Source organism: Brassica napus, chromosome C7 (assembly GCF_020379485.1).
Source record: "Brassica napus cultivar Da-Ae chromosome C7, Da-Ae, whole genome shotgun sequence".
In the NCBI taxonomy this organism is placed as follows: Eukaryota; Viridiplantae; Streptophyta; class Magnoliopsida; order Brassicales; family Brassicaceae; genus Brassica; species Brassica napus.
This window is the reverse complement of record NC_063450.1, coordinates 11,402,417-11,428,915: the sequence shown is the minus strand read 5'-3', so window position 1 is coordinate 11,428,915 and position 26,499 is coordinate 11,402,417. Positions and strand designations below refer to the sequence as shown.

General features: G+C 39.7%; 1 protein-coding gene across 1 annotated transcript; it reads right to left on the bottom strand.

Moving 5' to 3' along the window:
- Positions 1–4,309: 4,309 nt before the first annotated feature.
- LOC125590409 (receptor-like protein 35) lies at positions 4,310–8,372 on the bottom strand. Its single transcript, XM_048763971.1, has 4 exons — positions 8,349–8,372; positions 7,601–7,852; positions 6,607–7,290; positions 4,310–6,141 (listed from the first exon to the last, which is right to left on the bottom strand). The coding sequence occupies exons 1-4, from the start codon at positions 8,370–8,372 to the stop codon at positions 4,390–4,392; spliced, it is 2,712 nt and encodes a 903-aa protein (XP_048619928.1). The 3' UTR covers positions 4,310–4,389.
- Between the last annotated feature and the right edge of the window lie 18,127 nt (positions 8,373–26,499).

Here is a 26,499-nt window from a genome sequence, read left to right as displayed (position 1 = left end):
AGAAAAACAAAAATTTCAAATTAAGGCAACATTATAAGCTTGAAGGATCGATAGAAAAGGTTTAAGAGAGTAACGAAGAGTGATTAAACATAGAGAAGGCTTAATATAGTTACAAAGAGTAATTAAATAATGTTTAATTGTTTGGAAATATTTTAGAGAATAATTTGATGAACAAAGTGAAGAGAGTGTATTGGGAGCAAAGGCTGATTAATCTAAAGAACACAAGCCTCTCCATCTTATATATTAAAACATAAGTTACAACCTTGATTCATGTGTGATTTTTTTAAAAATGGACCTAATGGACCTATTCCTAGAAATTCATGTTACATTTAATCTCTAATCTTATCATTTAAATTTTGAGCCTACCAGAAATTTTTATTGGGCTATCAATAATTGGATTTAAAGAATAGATGATCAATTGGAATTATAGATAGTATAAATTAAATAGATATAATTTAATCTTGTAATATTATACCTCCATATGTTAAATATTTAAATATTTGTCGATGTTAACTCACCAACTTCTAGTTCAGTCCTTTATTAGGAATGATACCAAGGAGTGAGATATAGAGCTTTTACGGGATTTTTTTCACCCATATGATATCCCTTTGATACTTGGGCTAAAACCTTCTCGTTATGTTGCCCCCAATGGATATGTTTGGAGCCACACCAAATCAGGAGTGTATTCAGTTAAAACCGGTTATGACCTACTCCGATCAACCAAGATAAGTCTTACACAAGAAGGGGTTCTAGAACCGAGTATCACGAGCCTTCAGAGCCATGTGTGGAAGATAAAGGCCCCGAGTAAGATGAAACATTTCTTGTGGCAGGCTATCTCAGCTGTGTGGCGATGGCTGAGAGGCTCACTTATAGACACATGGGCACCGATAGGAGTTGTCCTCGATGTGCTGGTCCAGTGGAGTCAATTAATCATCTTCTTTTTGAAACCCCCCAGCCCTGCAGGTTTGGGCCTTATCAGACTATCCATCCCTTCCGGGTTACTTCCCGAGTACATCCCATATACCAAAACATGGATTTCTGGTTTGGAAGAGAACCACAATTCGATACCTTCCCGTGGATCTGTTGGTACATTTGGAAGACGAGGAATAACAAACTCTTTAAGGGGAAAGTCGTATCCCCGATTGACACTCTCCAACATGCGTCTCTTGAGGCATAATGTTGGAGAAAGGCTAACGAAAAAGAGGAAGTAAACGAGGATCATGACGACCCTCCTACTATAAAAGTTGAGTTATTACCCCCTTGGATACCTCGAATCCCTACCTTTCAAATTGATGCGTCATGGATCGATAATGGCATGGTCAGTGGCTTAGGGTGGAGTTTTAAGGATCAAATGAGTTCTGTATATTTCGGATTAAGGGCGTGCAACATGAGCCTCTCAACTTTGCATGCTGAGATGGAAGGTTTACTTTGGGCAGCCTCATGTATGAAAGACATGAGGATAACCTCAATACGATTCAAGACGGACTGCTAAGACCTAGTGGACATGACTACAAACCCGGGGGATTGGCCAACATTCGCGACAGAGATAGAAGTGGTCCAGAGATTACAGGAGGATTTCGAGGATGTGAGCCTATCTCATATTCCTTGGAGTATGAATGGTCGAGCGGATGCATTAACAAAAGAAGCAAGAACCAGCGGCTATATTTTTTCCATATAGATCAGACCCGACCAGACAGTGGTGCTCCTCGGAGAATCGGTTCATCTGACCACCACTTGATCTAAAATAGATGGGCAGCTAACAAAAAAAAAAGAATGTGGTATTTGTGGAAATTTCCAAAAGAAGAATATGTGATACTCTTTTTCTTTAACTTTGGAACAAAAATTTATTTGCAGTACCAAATATTAAAAGATAGAAAAAACCATCAAATAATCCTTCTTTCAAATTTAAGCTAAATTTTTTCAGTTCACAAATGCCCATTTTAATCACTAATTATTAAACACGAATAAATTTCATATATATTTAATAGTTGACTTTTGATGGATCTAAAATATCTTGGTTAATGACAACATAAGATTTTCTTGGTTCCGCTTTAAAAGATGAAGTTTAGAAAAACTTATTTAAATTTGTGATTTTTATATGTATGAAATTTTAGTGATTCTGATAAACAAATTATCTTTTGATCTTGTGTAGTAATCTCGTTTTAATTTTTAATGTTTAACATATTAAATAAATTAAATTGATGATTATAACTTATTAATTAAAAAAAATATATATATTTAGATATCAACAAAATTCAAAATAATTTGGATATTGTTTTAATTAAAGTTTTCCTTTTTAAAAAAAAAAGAAAGAAGAAAGACATAAGCAAGCCTGTTGAGTTTTTTTTTAAAGAAAGAAGAAAGACATAACCTATTTAGTCTTCCTATCACGCTTTCTAAAAATAACAACTACAGATTCTGATTATTCTACCAATATGAGAATAAACTTATGTCACCTGGATTAATGATAAATGTTCTTAAATTAAAAAAAAAAACTAAATTGCTGATACAGATAAAATACACCACGTCAGTTACAAAAAAAAAAAAACCACAAATCCTCCTATATATTAATTGCTGACGTGTCACTCATACATGCAGTTTGAATTTTATTTTTATAATTTCATTGGTCAATGATTTTTAGTTTTCATTTATTTTAATTAAATCTAAAAAAACAATCCTAGAACCAATTAATGTTAGTTGCCAAATTATTTATATATTCTTATGCATAATCATTTATAGTATTTAATGGTAACAATTATGGAAATTCTATTTAATATTCCATCATTTTTTTTTGCACTAATAGTTTATTTATAAATTATATGAAGTATGTCGTCAAAAAGTAGTTAATAAAAATAATATACTAGCTTTGTTTTCTATTATAAACAGTTGTAAAAACTTTATTTTCGTATATAAGTCATAATATGCATATATAAAAAATATAATTCAAATAAAAAATATTATAATAAATATTAATGCATCATATAGTGAGTTTATAAATTATTTACATTAGTAAAATCATCTGTGATGATTAATATATATTTTGTAAAAAACAATTAAAGTCATTTATATTAATTCATTCCTAATGGGTTATAAAGGATATATAATAGCTTATAATTATATAAATATTTGGTAATCATTTTTAAGGTGTCAAATCATCAATAATGATTATTATCATTAAATAGGGTCGGCCCGTCCTACAGGCGGGAAGTTATAATAAAAACTATTTTATATGATTTTATATAAATTTATGAAGCATTTAAAATCATTATAGAAAATCATTAATAGAATTCAAATATATATAGTTATGTTTCTTCTTAATAACTTTTGTGTTTTATACTTTAGTTGCAAGTGTAGCTCTATTTATCCCATGAGTTCATTTTTTTATTTTAATATTTTTTATGGAAGAAAAGTTTGATATACAAACCAATTAAACTATATATACATGTTCTAACGATAATTTAATAAAATATTGTTTTGTAAAAAGTTAAAAAATCTAACTAAATACTATATAAATCTGATTTAAGAATTTAAAAATTGTTAATAAATAAAAATATTTTATTAAAAAATTATCTACCAAAAATTCACATTCAATTTTAAAATATTAAACTATATTATTGCATATCGAAGTCATAAAATATTTTATTATATTAAAATTTTAATTTTTTTTAATTTTTTTAATATTCTTACCTTTTTATTAAATTAATAGAATTCACATATATATAGTTATGTTTCTTCTTAATAACTTTTGTGTTTTATACTTTAGTTGCAAGTGTAGTCTATTTGTCACATGAGTCATGTTTTTTATTTTAATAATTTTTATGGACAAAAAATTTGATATACAAACCAATTAAACTATATATACATGTTTTAACGATAATGCTATAAAACAATTTAATAAAATATTGTTTTGTAAAAGATGTAAAAAATCTAGCTAAATACTATATAAATCATATTTAAGAATTTAAAAAGTATTAATAAATAAAAATTTTTATTAAAAAATTATCTACCAAAAATTCACATTCAGTTTCAAAATATTAAACTATATTATTGCAGATCAAAGAAATAAAATATTATTTTATATTAAAAATTTTAAATTATTTGTACCCGCAAATTTGCGGGCAACCACCTAAGTAAGTAACTAAAACTTTATCTAAAGCATTACACAATTTCTTCCAGGTATTATATCCACGGTCCTCACTGTGTTGGTTGGATATGATGATTTGTTCGCGACAGATCCATGCAAGCCGCCGAGATCTTAACACCATTTACAAAGGAAAACTGATTTTGTAATTTTGTAAATAAATTGGGATATGGGAAACAGTTACAATTCATTTGTAGGGTTTGCAGAAAAAGAATTGTTGGTTGGAGGTTCAACATACCACCAGATATCTACATGAGCCATTGAGGCTTTTGTAAAGTCACAAAGGTCCCAATAATCAATCCAAAGATGACTCCAGGTGCTAAGCCAATGACAGCTGCAGTCCAGCTCAATACTGCTTTCTCTTCTTCTTCTTCTTTTTCTTCTTCTGTTTCGGGTTCTTCTGATATCTCTGTGTCTATGTCTCCGCATGTTATACTGAGAGGGCGACCGCAAAGTCCCATGTTATCTTCAAAAGATGAAGCATCTTGAGTCTGAAACTGCGTGCTTTGAGGTATCGGACCAACGAGCTGGTTGTGGGAAACCGTAATGTTTGAAAGGCTTGTTAGATCTCCAAGAGAAGGTGGAATTTGGCCTGAAAGTTTATTATTGGACAAGTCTAGAGACTCGAGTGTAGTCAGATTTGCCAAAGATGAAGGAATGTGCCCACTGAAACCATTGCTTGACAGATTGAGCACAATAAGATTCTTCACTTGGCCAATGGATTTAGGTATGTTTCCTTGGAGCCTATTTTCTGAAATATCAATGGCCGTTAAGAGTGTGAGAATCCTTCTGTACTTCATCTTTAGTCCTTTATTCATCAAAGCCAACGAGTCTTGATCATAGGAACGATCTCCAATGTAATTCAGTTCTGAATGGTTTCCCTTTGAGAAAATTGCGCTCCAATACATGAAAAAATTAGACGGTAAAGTTCCAGTGAAGGAATTATGTGATATGTCAATTATTCGCAACTGAGAGAACGAAGGAGTAACGTTGGGATGATATTGTAACAACCCATGGAATTCATTAGAGTGGAGGACCAGCACTTGTAGATTTCTTAAGGATTCCAACCAAAATTGAAATGTGTCATTAATTCTGTTGTGTTCTAAGTTTAGAACCTCCAAAGAAGAACAGCTAGACAAAGATCTTGGAAGTTTTCCCACTAATTGGTTATGACCAAGATGGAGGGACCTTAGGTTGCTGCCATTGAAAAATATTTCAGAAAGTTTTCCACTGAGGTGATTATTACCAAGGTGGACTCTCACGAGGCTGACCGATTGGAAAATGGTTATGGGTATTGGTCCTATGAAGTTGTTATTGTCTATGTATAACTCTCGTAGCTTAGATGACGGAGATGTATTAGAAAAATCAAGAGTGTTGTTGAAAGAAGAAGGAAGATTGCCTGAAAACCGATTGTTGGAGAGGAATAAAATAGACAATTTTGTCAGATTTAGTAGTTCAAGAGGGAAGCTACCACTAAGGTTATTGGACTCAACATCTAAGAAGGCCAAGTGGCTCAAGCCTGCCAAAAGAAGGCGGAATTTCACCAAAAAAACTGTTATGAGAAAGAATGAGATTTTTGAGATAAGAAAGATTTCCAAGTGAGGATGGGATTTCACCAACAAAATAGTTAAAAGAGAGGGTGAGAGAAGTAAGATGAGAAATATTTCCAAGTGAAGATGGAATATTACCAGAAAAATTATTAAAATGGAGGTAGAAAAAAGAAAGATGAGAAAGATTTCCAAGCGAAGATGGGATTTCACCAACAATATTGTTAACAGAGAGGTCAAGAAACTTGAGATAAGAAAGATTTCCAAGTGAAGATGGAAGTTTACCCTCAAAGTTATTATCAAAGAGGTTAAGAGAAATGAGATTAGAAAGATTTCCAAATGAAAATGGGATTTCTCCAAAAAAACTATTATTTGAGAGGTCCAGAGAGGTAAGATGAAGTAGACTTCCAAGTGAAGATGGGATTTTACTAACAAATTTGTTACGGGAAAGGTCTAAAAAAGTGAGATTAGGAATGTCTCCGATGGACGAAGGAATGCAACGACTAAAAGAATTTCTGGAAACATTGAGACTGGTAAGATGAGACAATTTTTGAATTGAAAATGGGATTTGATTTGAAACCAAACCAAACCCCCAAAAACAAAAAGCTTTACCTAATACCTTTAACCTAGCCGCCGCAACCTAAACTCAACCACTACGGTGGCCGGACGCCTCTGCTCCGGTCGCCACCCCACCAGTTCGTTCGTCATTCTCAGCCTTCTCCCTTAGTCTCTTCCTCCTACACTCCTCTTCTTTGTCCGGTGTTCTGGATTTTCGTCGATCTCGGTGAATCTAATCGGAGCCACTCGCGTGTGTAGTGTCTCTGGAGTGCCGACGAGGAGCGGTTTTGTCGGATAGCCTAAGGAGCCTCGATTGCAGCCTCTTTTTGTCAATCGGAGCAGATCTGGGTCCGATCTGACCTCGCCCCGCCGGAATGGATGGTCTAGCGTCGCTGCCTCGTCTTTCCCTTCTCGGTTGCTTGTACCCGTGTGATTTCGTGAGGTTTGCTTTTGAAGGTCTCTGTAGAGCTTCTCCTCTCCGTTTTGGAGAGATGGCGGTGTCAAGGCTCTCCGCCTCAGAGGACCTCTGTTTGTAGTCCAAGCGAAGACAGCCTGGTGTCCCAACGGTGTTTCTTCGAGGTCCATATTCTCGCTTCCTGATATTGTTTCATAGGGTTCTGAGGATGACCCACCTTGACAGTGTCTTCTGCTAGTTGACGGTATATATCCTCGCTTTCCTGTTGTGTCGCCTGTTGTATAGAAGATCTTTGATCTCCTTCTGTGCTTCAATCCTCGATTTCCTAGCTCCGGCGAAGCACTGTGCCTACCCTTGATGTCTCTTATGCTATGTTGTGTCGCGTGGCCGAATGAGGAGCATGTTGTTCCGCCTGCGCTTGACTTGTATTGGTTCTTTATTTTCAGCAAGGAAATGTCAGGTCTACATTCTGTCTTAACGCCGAGGAAGCTAGGGTTCTTTGCTCGGCGTCCTCCTCCTGAGGTGTACCGGAGCCGTTGCCTGCCGCCTCCGTCGAAGCCACTTGGAGCCACTTTCGGGTGTGTGTTCGTGCGAGTTTCCCGTAGCTTTACTCTTGTTTCTTCTCGTAACTGAGAGCTCAAGAAGTGCTTGGAATTGAGAGTATATGTTATTGCTTGTTCCAAGTTATTTTTAACGTCAGGATCTCCACTCGTGGTTGTCTTGATTTTAATTCAAGTGTTTCTTAGGAGTTTTTTTAACTTTTTTGCGGCTTCTAAGAACAGAATGGCTATTAAGCAGATTCTGGTTCAATTTGTAACCAAACCTTCATTTGTATGAATGATATTTACAATTTAGCAAAAAAAAAAAAAAAAAAAAAGAAAATGGGATTTGGCCACTGAAATTGTTATGTGAAAGGTCGAGAATACGAAGGCTTTGAACCTTTAAAAGCTTGCTATCAGAATGAAACCGGCCACGGACGCTGCTGCAACTTAGGTCTAGCTTAATAACTTCCCCGGATTTAGAATCACACGTGATACCATCCCAATAACAACAATCACTGTTATTCACCCATGACAATGTCTTCGGATGAGCAATGGTACAGAAAGGAGAAGGTTTGCCAATCTCAAACTCGTTTTTGAACTCCAGAAGTGCATCTCTTTGATCTGGACGACACAAGATTCTTGTAGCAGCCTAAAATAGTTTCTGAGAATTAAAAATAAATAAGAGCAAAGAAAGAGTAATAGGAAAGGTACTCATTGAATTCCAAGAGCGTTTTTGCAGTCGTAGCTTCTTTTATTTTTTGGGATCAAACTGCACTCGTTCTTTAAAACAATGTAAATTAGTTGAAAATCAGTAATGAAATGAGAAAAAGAAAAGGATAAAAACGGGAAACTGTGATTGTTTTTTTTTTTTGGTAAAAGAAACTGTGATTGTTAAATGGTTTCATAGTCACCTCTTTATATACAAAACAATTAGACTTATTGGGATCCTCAAAGATAAATCCACCACGCTGCTCGACTCAAATACCATTCTTCACGTCTAATGCAAAGAGTAAAAGTCAATGAATATATCAGTCGTACGAGCCAAGAAAGTAAGAAAAGTAAGAGGCAACACAGCAAAAAAAGTAAGATGCAACACAGTAAAAAAAGTACGAGCCAACCAAGTAGCTTTAACATTAATCGCTCACTCGCTTGCCATCTACCTCTGCCATCCATTGGAAGTTTAGGTGTGTTATTAATGGCCAATTCGAGAGTTGCAACTTGCAACAAATAAGTTATAGTATGTGTCAAGAATCCGATGGTAAGATTATCCATTCGAAAGTAATGGTTTCATGCTCATCTCTTTATGTACCAAATATTGGACTTTATCTTTGTTAACTAAATACAATAAAAAAATCATGGACTGTATGTAGGTAACAAAGATAAGTAACTAACCAATAAAAAAAAAGATAAGTAACTAACCGTTCTTCACGTTGGTTGCAAAAAGTAAAGGGTCATGGTATTTAACTAGTCAGTTTCTATACATTTTTGGTTTTATTAGTTGAAAAAATTGTATGTTATTCGTCCAATCCATACTATATGCTAACTTTTAACGGAAGGCAGCACTCCGTTGGTGATTTTTAGCCAAGCTGAAGTTAAATAATAGTTACTATCATATTTTAAAAAGAAACTTGCACTACAAAATATGTCGATTTGCGAGGATAATTTAAGAGAAAAATTCTCCTCAAAAATTTGCGTCAAAGGAATTGCTAGATAAAAATATATCTTTGCAAATCTCTCGAAAATTTGCGATGGATTTGCTTGTTACTCTTGGTTTATCACAACATTCTCACATATTTGTGGTAGGTTTGCGAGGAATTTGTGAGTCGTGCCTGGTTGATCGAAATTTGCGAGGGATTTGCATGTTCTTGGCTTATCACAACATCCTCACACATTTGTGGTGGGTTTGCGAGGAATTTGTGAGTCGTGCCTGGTTGATCGAAATTCTCTCACAAAAATTGAATAAAGTAGTCAAAACGCATTCTCGTATACGTACCTAATTATTTTGCGAGGGAAAATATCTTGTAAACTGATATTTTGTCACAAATTCCTCGCAATTTGTTTTTGCAATTTTCATGCAAATTCCTCACAAAATTTTACAATGTCTATAAATAGCAAACATGAGTAGTGTTCAGGACACAAGGAACTGAAAGAAGAAGAAAGAAAGTAGGGAGAAAAAATGTTTCCTGAACATGAATAATACGCATTATGGGCATGGATATACAATCATAAGGATCCAGAAACTGGGGAAGTGACGAAAGAGCGTCGAGCCAGATTGCTGGAATTCTTACACTAGACAACTAATCCGCCATTTACGAGGAAACATGGTAAAATATTATTTCCTTGTAGAAAATGTAAGAATGAGCCATATTTATAAGTAGATAATGTGAAGAGGCATCTATATAATAGAGGAGTCAGATCAAACTAATACATATGGTTTTTATATGGGGAAGATGCATCAAGTAGTCGTACATGTAGAGAATGAACCAAACTTTGTATGAGAGAGCGAGGTGCATGCTTTCAAATGATGGTTTGAAGAAGAGGTTTTGGGCTGAAGTAGAGACTGGGGATTTCGACAAGCAGGTGGAGCTGCAGGAAATCCAGTCGGATTACCAGGGATCGATCACTCCACAGGGAGGGATCGAGCGATCGACGACATACGATCAGCCAGAGTCTTCTAATTCTGGAAATCAACGTGTTCGGTCTGAAGAACGCAATATTGCTAATGATAGACCAAGGAGAGTTGATGTCAGGCCACCAGAGAGATATCAGTTTGAAGATATGGTGGGTTATGCACTACAGGTTGCAGAGGAAGTGGACACTTACGAGCCGTCTACTTACAGAGAAGCTATTTCAAGTTATGCATCTGAGAAATGGTTTGCTGCAATGGGAGATGAGATGGAATCTCATGAAAAGAATCACACATGGGATCTTGTCACACTACCACCTGGGAGAATGGTTGTGACTTGCAAGTGGATTTATAAGATAAAAGATGGTCAGTGACCAGAAGAGTGAGTTAAGTATAAATCTCGAGTTGTTGCTAGAATTTTCAGCCAGAGAGAAGGCTTGGACTACAATGAGATCTTCTCAACTGTGGCCAGACACACTTCTATCAGAGTGCTATTGGCGATACTAGCACGTCAGGATCTGGAGTTGGAGCAACTTGATGTGAAGACTGCTTTTCTTATGGAGAGCTTGAGGGGGAGATATATATGACTCAGCCAGAGGGTTTTCTGGTTCTTGGTAAGGAAGATCACGTGTGAAAGTTGAGGAAGTCGCTATATGGACTTAAGCAGTCTCCTAGACAGTGGTACAAGTGGTTTGACAGCTATATGGTCAAGTTGGACTATGACAGGAGTCCTTATGACTGTTGTGTCTACATGAGCAAGGTGGAGGATGGGTCGTATATCTACCTGATGCTGTATGTAAATGACATGCTGATAGCTGCCAAGAAGAAGTGTGACATTCAGAAGCTGAAAGAGCTACTGAGTTCTGAGTTTGAGATGAAAGATCTGGGTGTTGCGAGGAAGATTCTAGGAATGGGGATCTTCAAGGATAGGACGAAGAAGAAGCTGTTCTTGTCACGAAAGGCTTACATTGAGAAGGTATTGACGAGATTCGGGATGTTTAATGCTAATTCTATCAATACTCCATGCGTTGCAAATTTTTATCCTACCATGAGTGTTGAAATGTCTGAAGGGGAAATTGATTATATGTCACGAGTTCCTTATGCTAGCGCTGTAGGAAGTTTGATGTATGCTATGGTATGTACAAGACCAGATCTTGCACATGCAGTCAGCGTTGTGGGTAGGTTCATGGTTCAGCTGCGAAAGGAGCACTTGATCGCTGTGAATATGATTTTCCGGTACCTTAAGGGTACATCTGATATTGGTCTTGTCTATGGAGACAAGGACCAAGACTGGTTGCTGGGTATTCTGACTCGAATTATGCAAGAGATGTGGACAGCAGAAGATCTATGACTGGTTACGTATTTACTTTGAGTGGTTATGTTGTGAGCTAGAAGGCGACTTTGCAATCGACAGTGACTTTGTCTACAACTGAGGCATAGTATATGACATTGACAGAAACTGCTAAAGAGGCGATATGGTTGAGAGGATTGGTCAGTAATCTTGGTCTTCATCATGATCAGGCTACTGTGTTATGTGATAGCTTGAGTGCTATCTGTTTAGCTAAGGATCATGTTCATCATGAGAGAACCAAGCATATCGATGTAAGATACCATTTTCTGAGAGATGAGAAGATGATTGAAGCGAAGAAGTTAGGAACAGCTGATAATCCTGCGAATATATTCACTAAGTTGGTTCCTCACAGAAGTTCAAGCATTGTCTTGAATTTCTAAACATCTCAAGCTTTTAAATCTGGCCCTGATGGGCGCCTTGCCCTAAGGGGCATCTGGCTCGAAGAGAGCATCTGGCCCAAGTGAGGGCATCTGGCTCTGAGGAGCGTCAGGTCCGACGGGACATCTGACATCTGAGTTCGACGGAACATCTGACCAAAGAGAGAGTCTGGTACATCTGTATTCTGAGCACAAAAAAGTGCATCCTGGTACATCTGATTATGGAGGATTCAAGTCAAGGTGGAGATTTGTTAATAATTCCTTGAATCTGTTGGGCCTTAGTGTTTGAGGCCCATTAGTGCTAGGGTTTCTAGGACACAACTATATATATTTTGTGGCTCCTCTAAACCTAGGTAGCAGCCGTAGAGAGAAAATCATATATGTTCTTCTTGTAGACAGATCTCTGTAATCCCCATCAATAAAGTACTTTCTTTTCCCGTGGAGGTAGCCAATTGGTGAACCACGTTAAATATCTGTGTCTTCCTTTCTGTTCATCTAATTTGTTAATCTGTTTCTTCTCACATCCGTCACAACACCAACGTATGTGGTACTTACCAATCACAAATAGATTGAAGCGTTTATATTACTCGAAAAGGACGTACGCGTCAATGAGATGGCATGCCCAACATTTGATAGAAGATATCGAGGTTACACATCCAACATATGCTAAGGCATAGAAACACTTTCAAATTGTATATTCTAATTTTTTTGAGTGAATGTAGAAGTGTTTATCTTTGTCTGTGCAATGATGTATTTAGTCCATTTGGTATGTTTGGGAGGAAATATTCTTTATAATGTCGTCTTAACGCCATATAATCTCCCTTCGGGGATGTGCAAGCAAAGATAATTTTTGTTCATGAGTATAGTGCATGGTCCAAAACATCTAATGCGATCATTTGATGTACTTTTGCAACCTCTAAATCCTTGAGCTGAAACAATTGTGGTATTGTGGCGTGTGAATGATATACTATGGATTTTACAGATTTGGAGTGTATTTTAGAGTCTTTTCAGATCAATACATTTTTTGGAGCAATGTGGAGATGGAGGCTTTTAGAGCTTAAGGATGGAGAAACTCTTATCTGTTCAAGAAATACGAAGTGAGAGTCGATATTTAAAAGAAGTGTCGATCGACACATCTTCCTTGGTGTCGCTCAACACCTGCGCGAGTAGACATACCGACTTACTTCAGGTCCGTCTTAGGGCCAAAAAGCTCCCACATATTACAAGAATGTCCATGGCCGACTTATGACCTACTATATATAGGTTTAGCCATTGTTTAGGCTAAACACACATATTAACCACACCTTAAACACACCATAATATTAGGGTTTTTATTTAGAAGCTTTTTGAGAGATGATCAAAGAATCCTTGAAATATTTGTATTGAAACTCCAATATTTATTCAATTCATTCAATTTATCTTAATGCTTTGCTTAGTTATGTCTGAGTAGTCACCTTGTTCGATTTAGGGTTTATTAGGGTTTTTGATGAATTATTGAATTATAGAACTGCTAGGGTGATATGATTGGATCCTTCACATAATTGATCTAATTACTTGTGTTCTAGAGTAGCTAACTGTAACCCTGAACTTAGGATGATAGATAACTGCGAAAGTGGATTCATTACCTGAATATAATTATTATGAGCTAGGTTGTAGGTGCAAGTGAAAGTTGTTTCAATTACTTTGCGAATTTTCCGGACCTACGCAAAATGTGCATTTCGCCAAGTTGAGCTTCATGTTGTATTTCCTAAGGGTGGAGAAGGCATATCGTAGATGTGATATATGATCTTCAGCTTCCAGGGATTTGACGAGCATGTCATCTATATATACCTCCTTGGCCAATCTGCTTAGCGAACATCATGTTCACCAAGCTTTGGTAGGTAGAGTCGGTGTTTTTCAACCCGAAGGGCATAACTTTATAACAGTAGCTGCCCCTAGGTGTCATGAAGGAGGCTTTTGTGGGAAACGAAATTCACGACTCAATTCTGACGTCGAGATTCCGTTGCTTCCTGCCCCAACTGTTGTCCCGACTCACGAGATCGACGTCCATGTTTTACCGAGCGCCAAAGCTCAGGTAGGAGCGGACGCTCTGGCGCAACCTTCTGGTTCGTCTACGACGCTGGTGCCGACGGATGATAAGGAGCAAGCCACCGAGTCGATGCCTCCTCCTCCGACTAGAAGAGGGATTGTTCTGGCTCTATGTTCTCCCAGTGCTACTCCGGATGCTCCCCCGAAAGGTCGGAAGAGGAGATGCACCAGGGGCAACAATGGGGAATCTAATCAATAAGGAGGATCGAGTCTAGCGTCGGGACACCGCACAAAGGTACGATTTTACCACCCTTCTCTCTTTTTTTTTAAAGAGGTGTAAAAGTTTTTAAATTCTTATGTTGCCTTTGTACAGTTTGTCTCTTTGATCGACGAGCTGTTTAGCGAGTGTGGGTCGGAAGCTGAGCGCCTTTCAAAAGAGTTGTCGGAGTCGCAAGAGAAGCTTCTCAACTTGAAGCTAAGCTGACAGACATCGAGGATACTCATTCTGCTGAAGTGTCCCGGCTAGAGGCTCAGATTGGGGGTCTTGAGCGGGATCTTGGGAAAACTGCGAGTTCTCTACTCAAGGAGAAGCAAGCTCGGAAAGCTAAGTCTTCAGAGGTTCGTCGCCTCCAGAAGCAAATCCAGAGCGAAGGGGGATCAAAGAGTCGTGATGCCGAGATGGTCGCTGACGTTCTCCGTGCTGACTTTCAAGCCCGTTTGGCGAAGATTGCCGTTTTCCTTGATTCCTTGGTGACCGTTCACGACAGGGACCTGGCCCTAGCGAATGTCGATGGTAGCATCAGCGAGGCTTAGTTTTTTAAGAATGAGGAGATTTTGTCCCCGTTGGACGAAGAGGCTAGACTGTTGGTTCGCAAGGAGGAGCTTGCTACCGTCGACGGGGACTTTGGGTTGATCCTTACTGCCGCGAAGTTGGAGTGTGGCTCCTTGCCATGTCCGGGTGAACCCGAAGGACAGGATCCAGCAGCTGGAGAGGATGAGGGCTGATATACCATGGATGTGACACATTTTCATCCATGGTATATAAGTGTTTTACTATCTATATATTATATATTCTATCCTATTAAGTATGTTTTCAGGTTCAGGAGTATCTTGGAGTAAAGTGATGATTATGGAGCATTTAGGAGCTTAAAAGAGATTTCATTCGAGCTGACCATTAGAGGTCGACACGAAGAAGAAGCAATCGTTCGATGCACATCCAGTTCCGTCGATCGATACAGAAGAGAAGCCTCGACGATCGAAGATTATGATCGATCGATGTACATTCTGTACCATCGATAGATGTTGAGACGCGAGATGCGCGACTTGGTTCCAGTCGACTTTAAACCCAAGGCTTCACCATATTACAAGATTACCCCTGACGAGTTTTTAACCTAATAGTTATATATTTGCCTAAGTGTTAGGAGGCAACAGAGCTTTTAGCCACCATTGTATTCTTATTTTCAGCAGAGAGTTTTAGGAGAGAAAATCATAGAGAGATTTGTGATTGGAACTCCATTGATTCATCTATTCTATTCTATGCATTTTTTGTCTTTATTTTGTGTCATGAATTGCTTAGCTATGTCTGAGTAGTTTACTTGTTAGATTCATGGTTCAAATAGGTTAGAGGGATTAGCCCCAACTATAGATTTGCTAAGTTGTGATATTCATTGATTGATTATTCATTAATGCTTGTTTTAGCCTTGCTAACTAGAACATGAACCTAGGAACTAGCATGAGTCAAGCATCCTTGATCATCCTGTCCTGAATCTAATCTGGCATGCTAGGACTACTAGAGAAATGCTAACCGCTGATCTAGGAGACTAGTGAGCATTATCAACCTGCGCCTAGGGCTTAACTAGAAGCATCGATCGATATTGTCTTCTGACAATCGATCGATATTTGCGAAAGGTGTATCGATCGATATCCATATAGGATCATCGATCGACACTTTCTTGTGATCAAAAGACAACAGTTGAAATCCAAGATCTAGTTAGTTAACCAGTGAAACATTGTCATCGCTGATCACTGTGATTAAGGAGTTGAGCTCTAATATATCATGCATGCAACTGTTAGGCATCTATAGGATTATAATCTCCAATACCTGAATAGAAACCGTGCATCTAATATCTTCCAATAAGTTACACCCCCAATCATCTTGTTAGTCGAGCAATAGACTTGCTCAATTAGGATTGCTATTTATTTTTAAACCCATAAAACAACAAATACCTAGAATTAATGACTTGACTAGATTTAATAGGTTCCCTAGCTCCTTGTGGATTCGATCCCTAAGTACTTCAACTTAACCTCTTACTTGAGAGAGTAATTCACTCCTTAGGGTTATTTGAGTGGTATCAAGGGGAGCGGTTCCGTGTTTGGACGAGGTGGTGCTTGAAGGTGAGGCGTAAGAGCCCGAAGACGATCATGGTTTGCAGTCTCTTTCGAGAGATAAATTTTTTTATGTATTTGTTGTTTTTGCGTTTTTCACGGCCGAGTGTGGCCATTTTTATGTTTTTGGGACTGGCCGCTTATGGCTTCGAATCCCTGCCGCTTTTGCAGCTTTTAAAATGAATCGAAGTTTATGTTGTTTGAAGTGCGAGTTTTTATTCGTGCGAATGTAGAGGGAAGAGTACGAGTTGTCATCTCGTATCAAACTCTTTTTGTTGGATCGTTGTATTCGACGCTCATTCTAGATGACAATATTCGAAGAATTAAAATTTTTCGAGAGCGTTTGAATAGGACGAAGAGACATGGTTTAGGATCTCGTATCACTTTTGGATATCATGCCTTTGAGATGTTAGAGACCAGTGTGCTTGGTTTAGGGCAAGACCTAGGTTTACTCCTTTAAGACGACTAATCCTACTTACGTATCCCGTTTCAGTTTCATCCTGATTCAAGACCGGGTTAAAGTCCGCAATAGGTTCTCGGCTTATATGACTTGTATGGTTGAAACCGAGCATCTCTCCAAGGGCAATTTTTAAGCCTACTGGAAGTGCTGACCAAAAATTCTGAATTTCTTTTATAGCGCTATTATCCTTGTGTTGGATGTACGAGAGTCATCTCTACGAGATGGCTAAGTCTGTTTAGGACGTTGAGAGTTCGATGTGATCAGCATCGAACTTGATGGTAGGTTTTACTGTTAAAATCTTCGCGAGGGGTACGTGTTAGAGCAATTGTTAATGTGTATTGTAGTTGTAATGAAGGTTTCGAGATGTCTTTTCAAAAAATAGTTTCCTTAGGCGTTTGCGACGTCTCGCGGCGCCTAGGGATAGTATTTTTGCAAGTGTCGTGCTTCGTAACTAACGAATTTGCGGGCTTTGAAGAATTGGATATTGTTTTTCGACCAAGGGTGATTGTAAGATTTTGCTAGATTAGGTGTTGTATTTTGTTTAGAGAAGTTTTTAAAATATCGAGAGTTGGACCAGATATTTATTTTAAATCTTGGGAGTATACTTACCCACTCCCCCCCCCCCCCTTTTTAGAGAGGGGGGCAGCTGAATTTGTCTATCGACAAATTGCCTCTGTACCCCTTTCGGAGATCAAGCCGTCCCGTAGTTCGGTGATTGTTTTTAGTGATAGTATTTTTTGAGATGCATAGCGTTCCAAGTTCTCGGAATTTTTACGCCCCGCATATTAGCTATTTGATACGATCCTGGGCAGACTACTTTTATGACTTTCTAGGGCCCCCCCCCCAGTTACCTCCAAGTTTTCCCGCATTTGGTTCTGCGGTGTTTTGGAATACTTTTCGTAAGGCCAACTCTCCTTTGTTGAAGTTGCGGTTTTGAACATTCAAGCTGTAGTATTTTTTTGTTGCGTGTTGATAATTCTGAATTCTAATAAGAGCCTGGTCTCGACATTCGTTGATGAGGTCGAGATTAGCTAGCATCATTGCGTTATTTTGTTCCTCCCGTTTGGGTAACAACCTTCTTCGTACCCCGGGGAACTCGACCTCTGTGGGAATCATGCATTCTGTCCCGTATACAAGGGTGAAGGGTGTTTCTCCCGTCGCTCGTCTTGGGGTTGTACGGTGTGACCAGAGTACTCCTTCGAGTTCTTCTGCCCATCGTCCCTTTTTAGCGTCGAGACGTTTCTTAAGTCCGTCCAGGACGGTTTTGTTGATTGTTTCGGCCTGTCCGTTACATTGTGGATACCTGGGAGTCGATTTGTTTAATCGTATCTTCCATCTTTCGCAAAATGTCTCGAACCGAGTAGAGATGAATTGAGATCCGTTATCCATCATGATTTCGTAAGGGACTCTGATGCGCCTCGGATCATAGACTCGGGCCAGGATGTTGCGACCATGGCTGAGCCAGATGATTCTTCGACAAAGAACAAACCAGGATGGATTAATGGTGAGCATACTGATCTAAAACCAGCTGATGAGACTGAGGACGAGCTGGAACCAGCTGAAGAGAATATGCATGAGCTGAAACCAGCTGAAGTGAGAGTAGATGAGCTGGATGAGCTGAGTGAGCTAAGTGACACTATCTTGGAGCTGAATGAACTAAATGACACTGAAGATGGAGATGGTTTAGTTGCTGGGCGAAATGGACCTTTTTCAGCCCAAAGAAAGATTCATAACAAATTCAATTTGGGTCAGTTTTACACCAAATTCGACCAGACCTTTCCTCAGTCCATTTCAAGCCCATTCTCATTAAGAATACCATGAGGGAGTCAGCAAGGAAGTCTTGGTCGTGCATGGGAAAAAGAATTCAACAAAAATCATTAATTTCGGTTTTTTGTCAAAGTCTTCATTTCTAGTTTCTATGTCTTGTTTTTAGCACATTTTTCTTTGGATTTCTACAACTTGTAATCCTATAAATATGGCCTATGAGCCACGAAATAAAGCAACCTTTTTCCCCCTTTTTATTGAGTTAATCTCCTTTGTTCTTTGTAGAACACTTCTTGTTTCTTGGTGTGGTTAGCTCGAAGTAAACTTCTCTATTTCATTGGACTTGTGCGTCATATCAAGCAACGTATAGAAACCCTTCTTTTGTTGGACTTGTGCGTCATATCAAGCAACAACTGAAGTTTGGTAGTATCTAAAGACTTTCCGCCCCTCTTGTGTCACCGTTCAATCCATCAGTTCTCCCTTTTGGCGAGTTCATATCCCTTAAGTCCGATTGAGTGATCCTTCCCTAATTTAGGGCGTATCAGACTCCGTGTCTGCGGATAATGTTTTTCCATACGAAGTTTTCAACCTGGACATCTTTGATGCTGGCATAAGATTCCGCCTCTAACCATTTTGAGAAAAAGTCAGTGAGGACCAGGAGGAAACGTTTCTGTTTCGAATTGTGAAGAGGATCTACGATATCCATTGACCACTGCATGAAAGGATACGGGGACATGATTGAGGAAAGAACCTCTGCAGGTTGACGGATGGTAGGTGCGTGCCTTTGGCATTTCTCGCATTTCTTTGCGAATTTTTCGCAATCCCCAATCATCGTTGGCCAGTAATAACCGTGGCGTTTGATTTTGACTGCGAGTGACCTGCCGCCAGAGTGGTTTCCGCAGGATACTGAGTGGACCTCTGCCATAAATTTTTGGGCCTTCTCGCCCTCCAAGCATGTCATGAGTGGGCCCGAAAATCTCCATTTGTAAATTTCTCCGTCAACAGTGACATATGTCGCTGCCTGGGTTCTAACTTTTCGTGCTGCCCATTTTTCGCCGCGTTCCTCTCTGATTAGGACGCTGCTCACTGCTGTTTCCGATACCGCTATATATAAAAATAGAGGTTCTCCTTCTACTGGTTTTGCGAGAATTGGAGTGGCCATATAATGCTTCAGCTGTTGGAATGCTTTTTCACATTCTTCAGTCCACTCGAACTTCTTGTTCCCTTTCAGAGTATCATAGAACGGCAGACATTTATCCGTTGACCGCAAGATAAAGCGATTGAGTGCCGCAACCCTACCAGTCAACCTTTGGACTTCGCGTTTGGTCCTTGGGGAAGCCATTTCGATTAGTGCGTTAATCTGTTTTGGGTTAGCTTCGATCCCGCGGCAAGTGACGAGATATCCAAGAAATTCCCCCGATGCTACTGCGAACCTCCATTTGGCCGGGTCTAATTTCATGTTATGTGAATTTAACCTTTTGAAACATTTTTCGAGGTGGATGAGGTGGTCTTGTTCATTTTGAGATTTTACGAGCATATCGTCGATGTACACCTCCATTGTTTTTCCGAGTTGTTCGGAGAACATGCGGTTTACGAGTCGTTGATATGTCGCCCCCGCGTTCTTAAGACCGAACGGCATTACCTTGTAGCAATATGTACCCCGATCTGTGATAAACGCGATTTTTTCGCGGTCGTCAGGATTCATCATGATTTGATTGTATCCAGAGAAGGCGTCCATAAAAGATAGGAGTTTGTTCCCTGTCGTGGCCTCCACCAATCGATCGATATGCAGGAGAGGGAAGCTATCTTTCGGACATGCCTTATTGAGATCAGTAAAATCGACGCAGACCCGCCACTTGTCGTTTTTCTTTTTGACTACGACAGGGTTGGCGAGCCTATCCGGATACCTTACTTCCGTTATCGATCCCACTTTGAGTAGCTTTTCGACCTCGTCATTCACAGCTTTCGCGCGTTCTGGTCCCAACTTTTGCCTCTTCTGTTTTACTGGTTTGAAGGTTGGGTCGATGTTGAGTTCGTGACATGTTACATTAATGTTGATTCCTGGCATATCTTCTGCGTTCCAGGCGAACGTGCGGATGTTCTTTGACAAATAGGGCAAGAGTTTGGTTCTTAGAGGCTCGCAGAGGTTAGCTCCGATCTCGACACAACGGTCGGGGAACGTTTCATCTAGGCATACCGAGATTACAGGTTCGCAAGTTGGTTCACACTTCTCGTCCAAAGCCTTGGTTTTTTGTATCTGCCAAAAGATCTTGGTTTCGTCTCCTGCCAAGCTTTCCTTGACAGAAGTTGATTTCTGTTTCTTTTTGGACGGTGCATCTGTGACCAAGCTTTTCCGTTTTAGTTCGGAGGCGAAGCAAACTTGCGATGCCGTAAGGTCTCCCCAGATAGTCTTGATTCCGAGTGGTGTTCGATACTTAAGACAAAGATTGTAGGTCGATCTGCTTCCATGGAATTCATCCATGGAGTTCCTACGATCGTGTTGTAGGACGCTGGGCGATCGACGACCAGGAAATCCACGTCCTTTTCCACACTTCCGACTTTTACGCAGAGGTTAATCGAACCGAGAGTCATGGTCGCTTACCCCGAGAGCCCAAGTAGAGGGGACGAAGGTCCCATTATTTGGGATGGATTGATTTCCATTCTCTCGAGGGTGCTCTTGAAGATAATATCAGCCGAACTGCCGGTATCGACTAATATCCTTGCGACATCGATATTTTGGATGGTCAGTTCAATCACAAGGAAATCGTTACGAGGTTTGGCTTGTTTTTCCGTTGCCCGCTCCTCGAATGTGAGGACCCTGCCATCAGTCGAGTCGGTCATAACGTCTTCCGATTGTGCGTGTTGTGGCTGTGAGTTAGATTGATCCGTAACCCCCCTTCCTTCTAGTGCAAAATTATAGGAACCGAATTCACACCATCGATTTCCATTCAAATTAGAAAGGTTAGGAAAACCCTAATTTCCCAGAGGTCTCGGATATCTGCTAAACCACACGCCAAGCAATCAGAACACGAAAGTAAAGACGAAAAGAAATAAGAAATCGTAAAAATAAGCAAAAGGAGTCTTATTCTGAATTCGCGTATGAGCGTTACAACAAGGTTGAAGCCTCGGCTATGAGAGCTGTCGGCGAGATTCCTAGTTCTAACAACCTAAGATTGCAAAACCTAGTTGAGTCGCAGGTCGAAATAACAAACATGGAAAGTTGCCTAAATGCTCTAAGTGCTAAGTTTGCTCTGAAAAATTTCTCCTTTTGTGCCTCTCGCCTAGAACTCCTTATATATTCCCTCCAAGGTCGATTTTAGCTTTCCTGTTATGCGCTTTGGCCGACTTTAGCATCTTTCGGAAATATTCCATTTTCCTCGATCTTCGTAATTATCTTTGGAAACTTAACATTTATCTTCGGAAATTTAACATTTATCCTTTCTTTCGGATAAAATATAAACCGTCGTATTACTGATGGGCTTTTACCGAATAAAATCGTAAGTGAGCTCTTAGTCCCATTTTAGGCCTCTTTGGGCCGTTCTTGGACTTATCGGGTTTATTACGATTTTCGAATAAGTTACCACAGTTTTTATCGTAATGTCACGACGAGAACTCCACTTAGGATGAAGTAAGGGACAGTATAGCCGTAGTTCGTAAGAGGTCGTATCGAGGTTTAGACGAGAGTGCATGAATTGGCGTCGTCCCGACAGTTTCGGGTTAGATCGGCGTTTCGGGACAGACCACTCGACGTCGAGTGGTTCGATGGCCAGACCACTCGACGATCGTCGAGTGGTTCGATGGTCAGACCACTCGACGATCGTCGAGTGGCCTGCTTGGGCCGACCACTCGATGATCGCCGAGTGGCCTACTTGGGCCGGCCACTCGACGATCGTCGAGTGGTTCGATGCTCGGACCACTCGACGATCATTGAGTGGTCTGTCAGTTCGGTCTGGTTGCTCCAAGCATGTTTTTAGACGACTGGTCATTTCGGTGTTTCGGATAAGTCTTTCAAAGTATTTAAAAATCGAAATCTTTATGAAAAGCTTTCCCGAAATAGTATCCTTAACCATTGATTTTGAGATAACCATTTTTGACCCCAACAGTTTTCTCTTAATCTTCGAATGCATGATTATCTGGTTATAGCCGGAGAAATCATCCATTAATCTTATCAGCTGATGCCCCGCTGTGGCATCAAAAAGCTTGTTGATATGAGGACGGGGGAAAGGATCCTCCGGGTAGGATTTGTTGAAGTCTGTAAAGTCTATACATACTCGCCATTTCCCATTCTTTTTATGGACAACTACCACGTTGGTGAGCCATTCTGGATACTTCACCTCCCTCATAAATCCGGCGTCTAGCAGGTTCTTGACTTCCTCGTTGATGATCACATCCCTCTCGGGGGCAAATTTTCTTCTTTTCTGCCTGATGGGCTGATGGGCTGATGTGTGGGGTCGACTTGCAACCTGTGTACAATAATCTAGGGGTCGATTCCTGACATGTCTACATGGGACCAGGCAAAGATGCCGGAGTTAGATCGGAGAAAGTCGATTAACCTCCATCTCAACCTTGTGGTGAGGATGGAGCCTATCTTGAGGTTCTGGGTCGAGTTTTCTTCAATTAATGACACTTCATCCATTTCTTCAACCTCTGGTTCTTCCGCATGCAAAGCCAGAGGCTCCTTCTGTAATTGCTATAAAGCTTCGGTTTTTTCCTTCAGGGTGGTCTGATAGAAGGACCGGGAATTTTCTTGATCTCTCTTGATTTCCTTTATGCCCAAGGGTAAGAAATTTGACCATCTGGTGGAGTGTCGAAGGATGACTTGCATGTTGACTACTATGAATTTAGTCGACATATTGATCCTTCAGTGTACACTGGGAGTGTGACTTCTCCAGTAGTTTGTTCGACCTCTCCGCTTAATCCCACGAGCGGGTTGACTTTTCGCGTTAGGGCGTCTTCCGCTTGCCCCAGATCGTTGTAAGTAGTTTAGTGATATACCATGGATTTTACCTATTTTTAGCCATGGTATATAGGTATTTTAGGAAGTATGTATTATGTTTTGGAGTCTTTTTAGTATATTTACAGGTTCAGGAATGTTTTGGAGGAAAGTGGTGATTTTGGTGCATTTTGGAGATAAAATGAGAAGAAGCCCGTAGCTGACCATCGAACTAGTCCAAAGGTCGACATTCAGAGATAAACATCGATCGACACACATCCTGTGCCATCGATCGACAGTGAAGTGCACAAGATCCGACTAGGTTTTCAGCCGACGTAAATCCCAAGTCACAACACATTTACAGAAATACCCCTGGCCGATTTTAACCTAATATTTATGTGCTCTGCCATTGTTTTAGGCAACACACGCTTTCATACTTTCTACTTTTCACAGCAAACAATACTTAGGGTTTTAGTGGTTTTGGAGAGAAGATCCAAGACTCCTTTAGAGATTTGTATTGGAACTCCAGTATTTCTAACTTTATTCTATTTATGCATTTTATTCAGTCTATGTTTATGAATTGCTTTTTTATGTCTGAGTAATTCATCTGTTTGATTTAGGGTTCAAATAGGTTAAGAAGGATTAGCCCAGAATATATAATTGCTAAGGTGATAAATATCTTTCAAAGAATTGTGGTTAATGCATGTGTTCTAGAGTAGCTAACTAAAACCTTGAACTTAGGATTGTTGACAACTACGACAGTAGGTTCTGCACCAGAATTAATTCCTTTGCGATAGTATTGCTAGAAACAAGCGAAAGCTGATTTAGACAATACTAGTGAACCTATCGATCATCTCGTTAAGGCCTGTCTAAGAGAACATTGATCGACGTTCGATCCGTATCAACAAGCGACATCTGAGATATTGGACTTAGTCTAACCATAAGAATCACATGCGAAAGCTGGATATCTTTGCACTAGAAGTTGAGTTCTAGGATTGACAACCTAAATATTCTATACCTCTATAATCCTAATTACCTGAAAAGAAATCCTAGATCTAGCGCGTTTCAATAACTGTTTACAAACCTCAAACCAATGAACTGAAATACTACCTTGTTCGCCTTGCTTGCTATTTACTGTTTTAATAATTTACCTAGCTTAATCACTGCTGATTAGGATCTATTGTGTGCCCTAGCTCCTTGTGGATTCGATCCCTAAGTACTACAATTGAACCACTTATTTGAGAGAGTAAATCACTATTTAAGGTAATTTGTGTGATATCAGATTTATCACTATTGTCGGGGAGCTTTGATCGCCATTAGTTCTTATCTAGTTAGATTTAATCTAGTTTTTTCTACTGTTCACAAAAACTGATAAAATATTTTCTTAATTTCTTTCAGGTGCATGCCCAACAGTACTAGAAGAAACAAGGAAAAATCACTGTTATTCACAGACCATGCACTCTTGGAACGCACGATCCGCAAAGAAAAGAGAACATATCGATCGAAAACAACATGAGTTCGTCGACTGATACTTCTCAGCAAACATCGACCGATCCTACTAATCCGTTGAACGAAAGTTGTGAGCTACCGCTGATCGACACTTCCAACAGAACATCGATCGACACCCGTCCGCGAGACATGGTTGCGACCCTTATCTTAGTGCCAGATGAGAATGGAGACCTGCATGACCAGGAGGATCATCTGCGTAATGCAGCAGGTCAGAGGTTAGATGATCAGAGGATGTAATTCTTGATCAAGATGTTGATATCGCTGCAGCTTCTCAAGCTGTAGAAGAGGCTGCTCGACCCAGAACGTTGGATGTTTACAACCGTCCAGATCAGTACTACACCAACAGATCTGCTATTCGTCCTCCAGCTATCCAGAGGAACGATTTCGAGCTGAAACTCTGTACTTTACACTTGTGGCGCAAACACCATATTGTGGTCTATCACACGATCATCCTATGGACCAACTTGAGTGGTTCGAGGATCTGGTTTCTGCCATTAAAGCCAATGGAGTCCCTGAGGACTATCTCTTTTGCAAGCTCTTCTAGTTTTCACTGTCTAGAGAAGCTTCGCGCTGACTTAAGCAGTTACCACCAGGATCTCTTACATCCTGGGCTGACATCAAGAATGCGTTCCTGTGTAATTTCTTTGATGAGTCACGAGCTGAGGACTTAAAGAGAAGATTGCTACATTCACACTTGAGCCTATAGAATCATTCAGAAGCTCTTAGATCAGATTCAAGTCCTATCAGAGAGACTGTCCACACCATGGCTTCAACGAAGTGTAACTGCTCAGCACTTTCTTCAGAGGTATCGTGCTGGCATATCAGATGTCTCTGGACACTGCTAGTGATGGAAACTTCAACACTAGGAATCCAGAAGAGGCTGAGAGACTGATTGAGAACTTGGCATCCAACAATAGCACCAAGAACACTGATTTTGAGAGGAGAAAATCGGCCACCCTAGGAAAGGAGGAAATAGACGATGTTAAGGCTAAGCTGGACAGTGTTCACAAGCTTCTCAAGAAGCAGGTTAGCGTTACAGAGGATGTAGAAGTTGTAGATGTCAACAGTGAAAAAGATTTCGAGGAGGTTGTGAACTTCATCAATGGTACTGGTTTTCATAATCAGAAACCTGGAAATCAAAGTAGAAAAATAAACTCTTATGGCAATGGACAGAGGAGTAACTTCAACTAGAGTTCACAGTACCAGAAACCCTACAACAACAACTTCAACAACATCAACAACAAAACTTATGGAAATTCTTCCTATTAGAGCGTACCACCACAGAGTCAAGAGAACAAGATAGAAACAATGATTGATCAGGTTCTTGAGGGCCAGCACAAGCTGATGGTGAATGTCAATGGGAAGATAGATGCTGTCTACACTGAGCTGAATGCAAAGTTTGAAACTTTGAATACACATTATGGGAACCGAAATTCGCACTGTCTGTTTAAATTAGGAAAGTTTGGAAAACCCTAATTTTTCAAAGATCTCGGATATCTGCTAAACTACACGCCAAGCAATCAGAAACACGAAAATATAGACGAAAAATATGAGAATTGAAAAGAGAGCAAAAGGTGTCTTATTCCGAATCTACATATGAGCGTTACAACAAGGTAAGAGCCTTGGCTACAAGAGTTGTCGGCGAGATCCCTAGTTCTAGCAACCTAAGACTGCGAAAACCTATTTAAGTCGCAGCTCGATAACAAAAACAGAAAGTTGCCTAAATGCTGCAACCTAAGACTGCGAAAACCTAGTTAAATCGCAGCTCGATAACAAAAACATAAAGTTGCCTAAAAACAAAAAAAAAGTTCTCTCTTTGTGCCTCTCGCCTTAGAATCCTTATATGCTCCCTCCCAGGTCGGT

Bases quoted from the DNA above. Each gene is read 5' to 3' on its own strand.
- LOC125590409 (XM_048763971.1), bottom strand. From the start codon at position 8,372: ATGGCAGAGGTAGATGGCAAGCGA. The intron at 7,291-7,600 runs GTTCAAAGCCTT...TTGAGCTCTCAG, and splicing joins CTGATAGCAAGCTTTTAAAG to TTACGAGAAGAAACAAGAGT. The intron at 6,142-6,606 runs GTCAGATCGGAC...TCACTTTTTTAG, and splicing joins ATCCATTCCGGCGGGGCGAG to ACCTTTCCCGTAACAAATTT.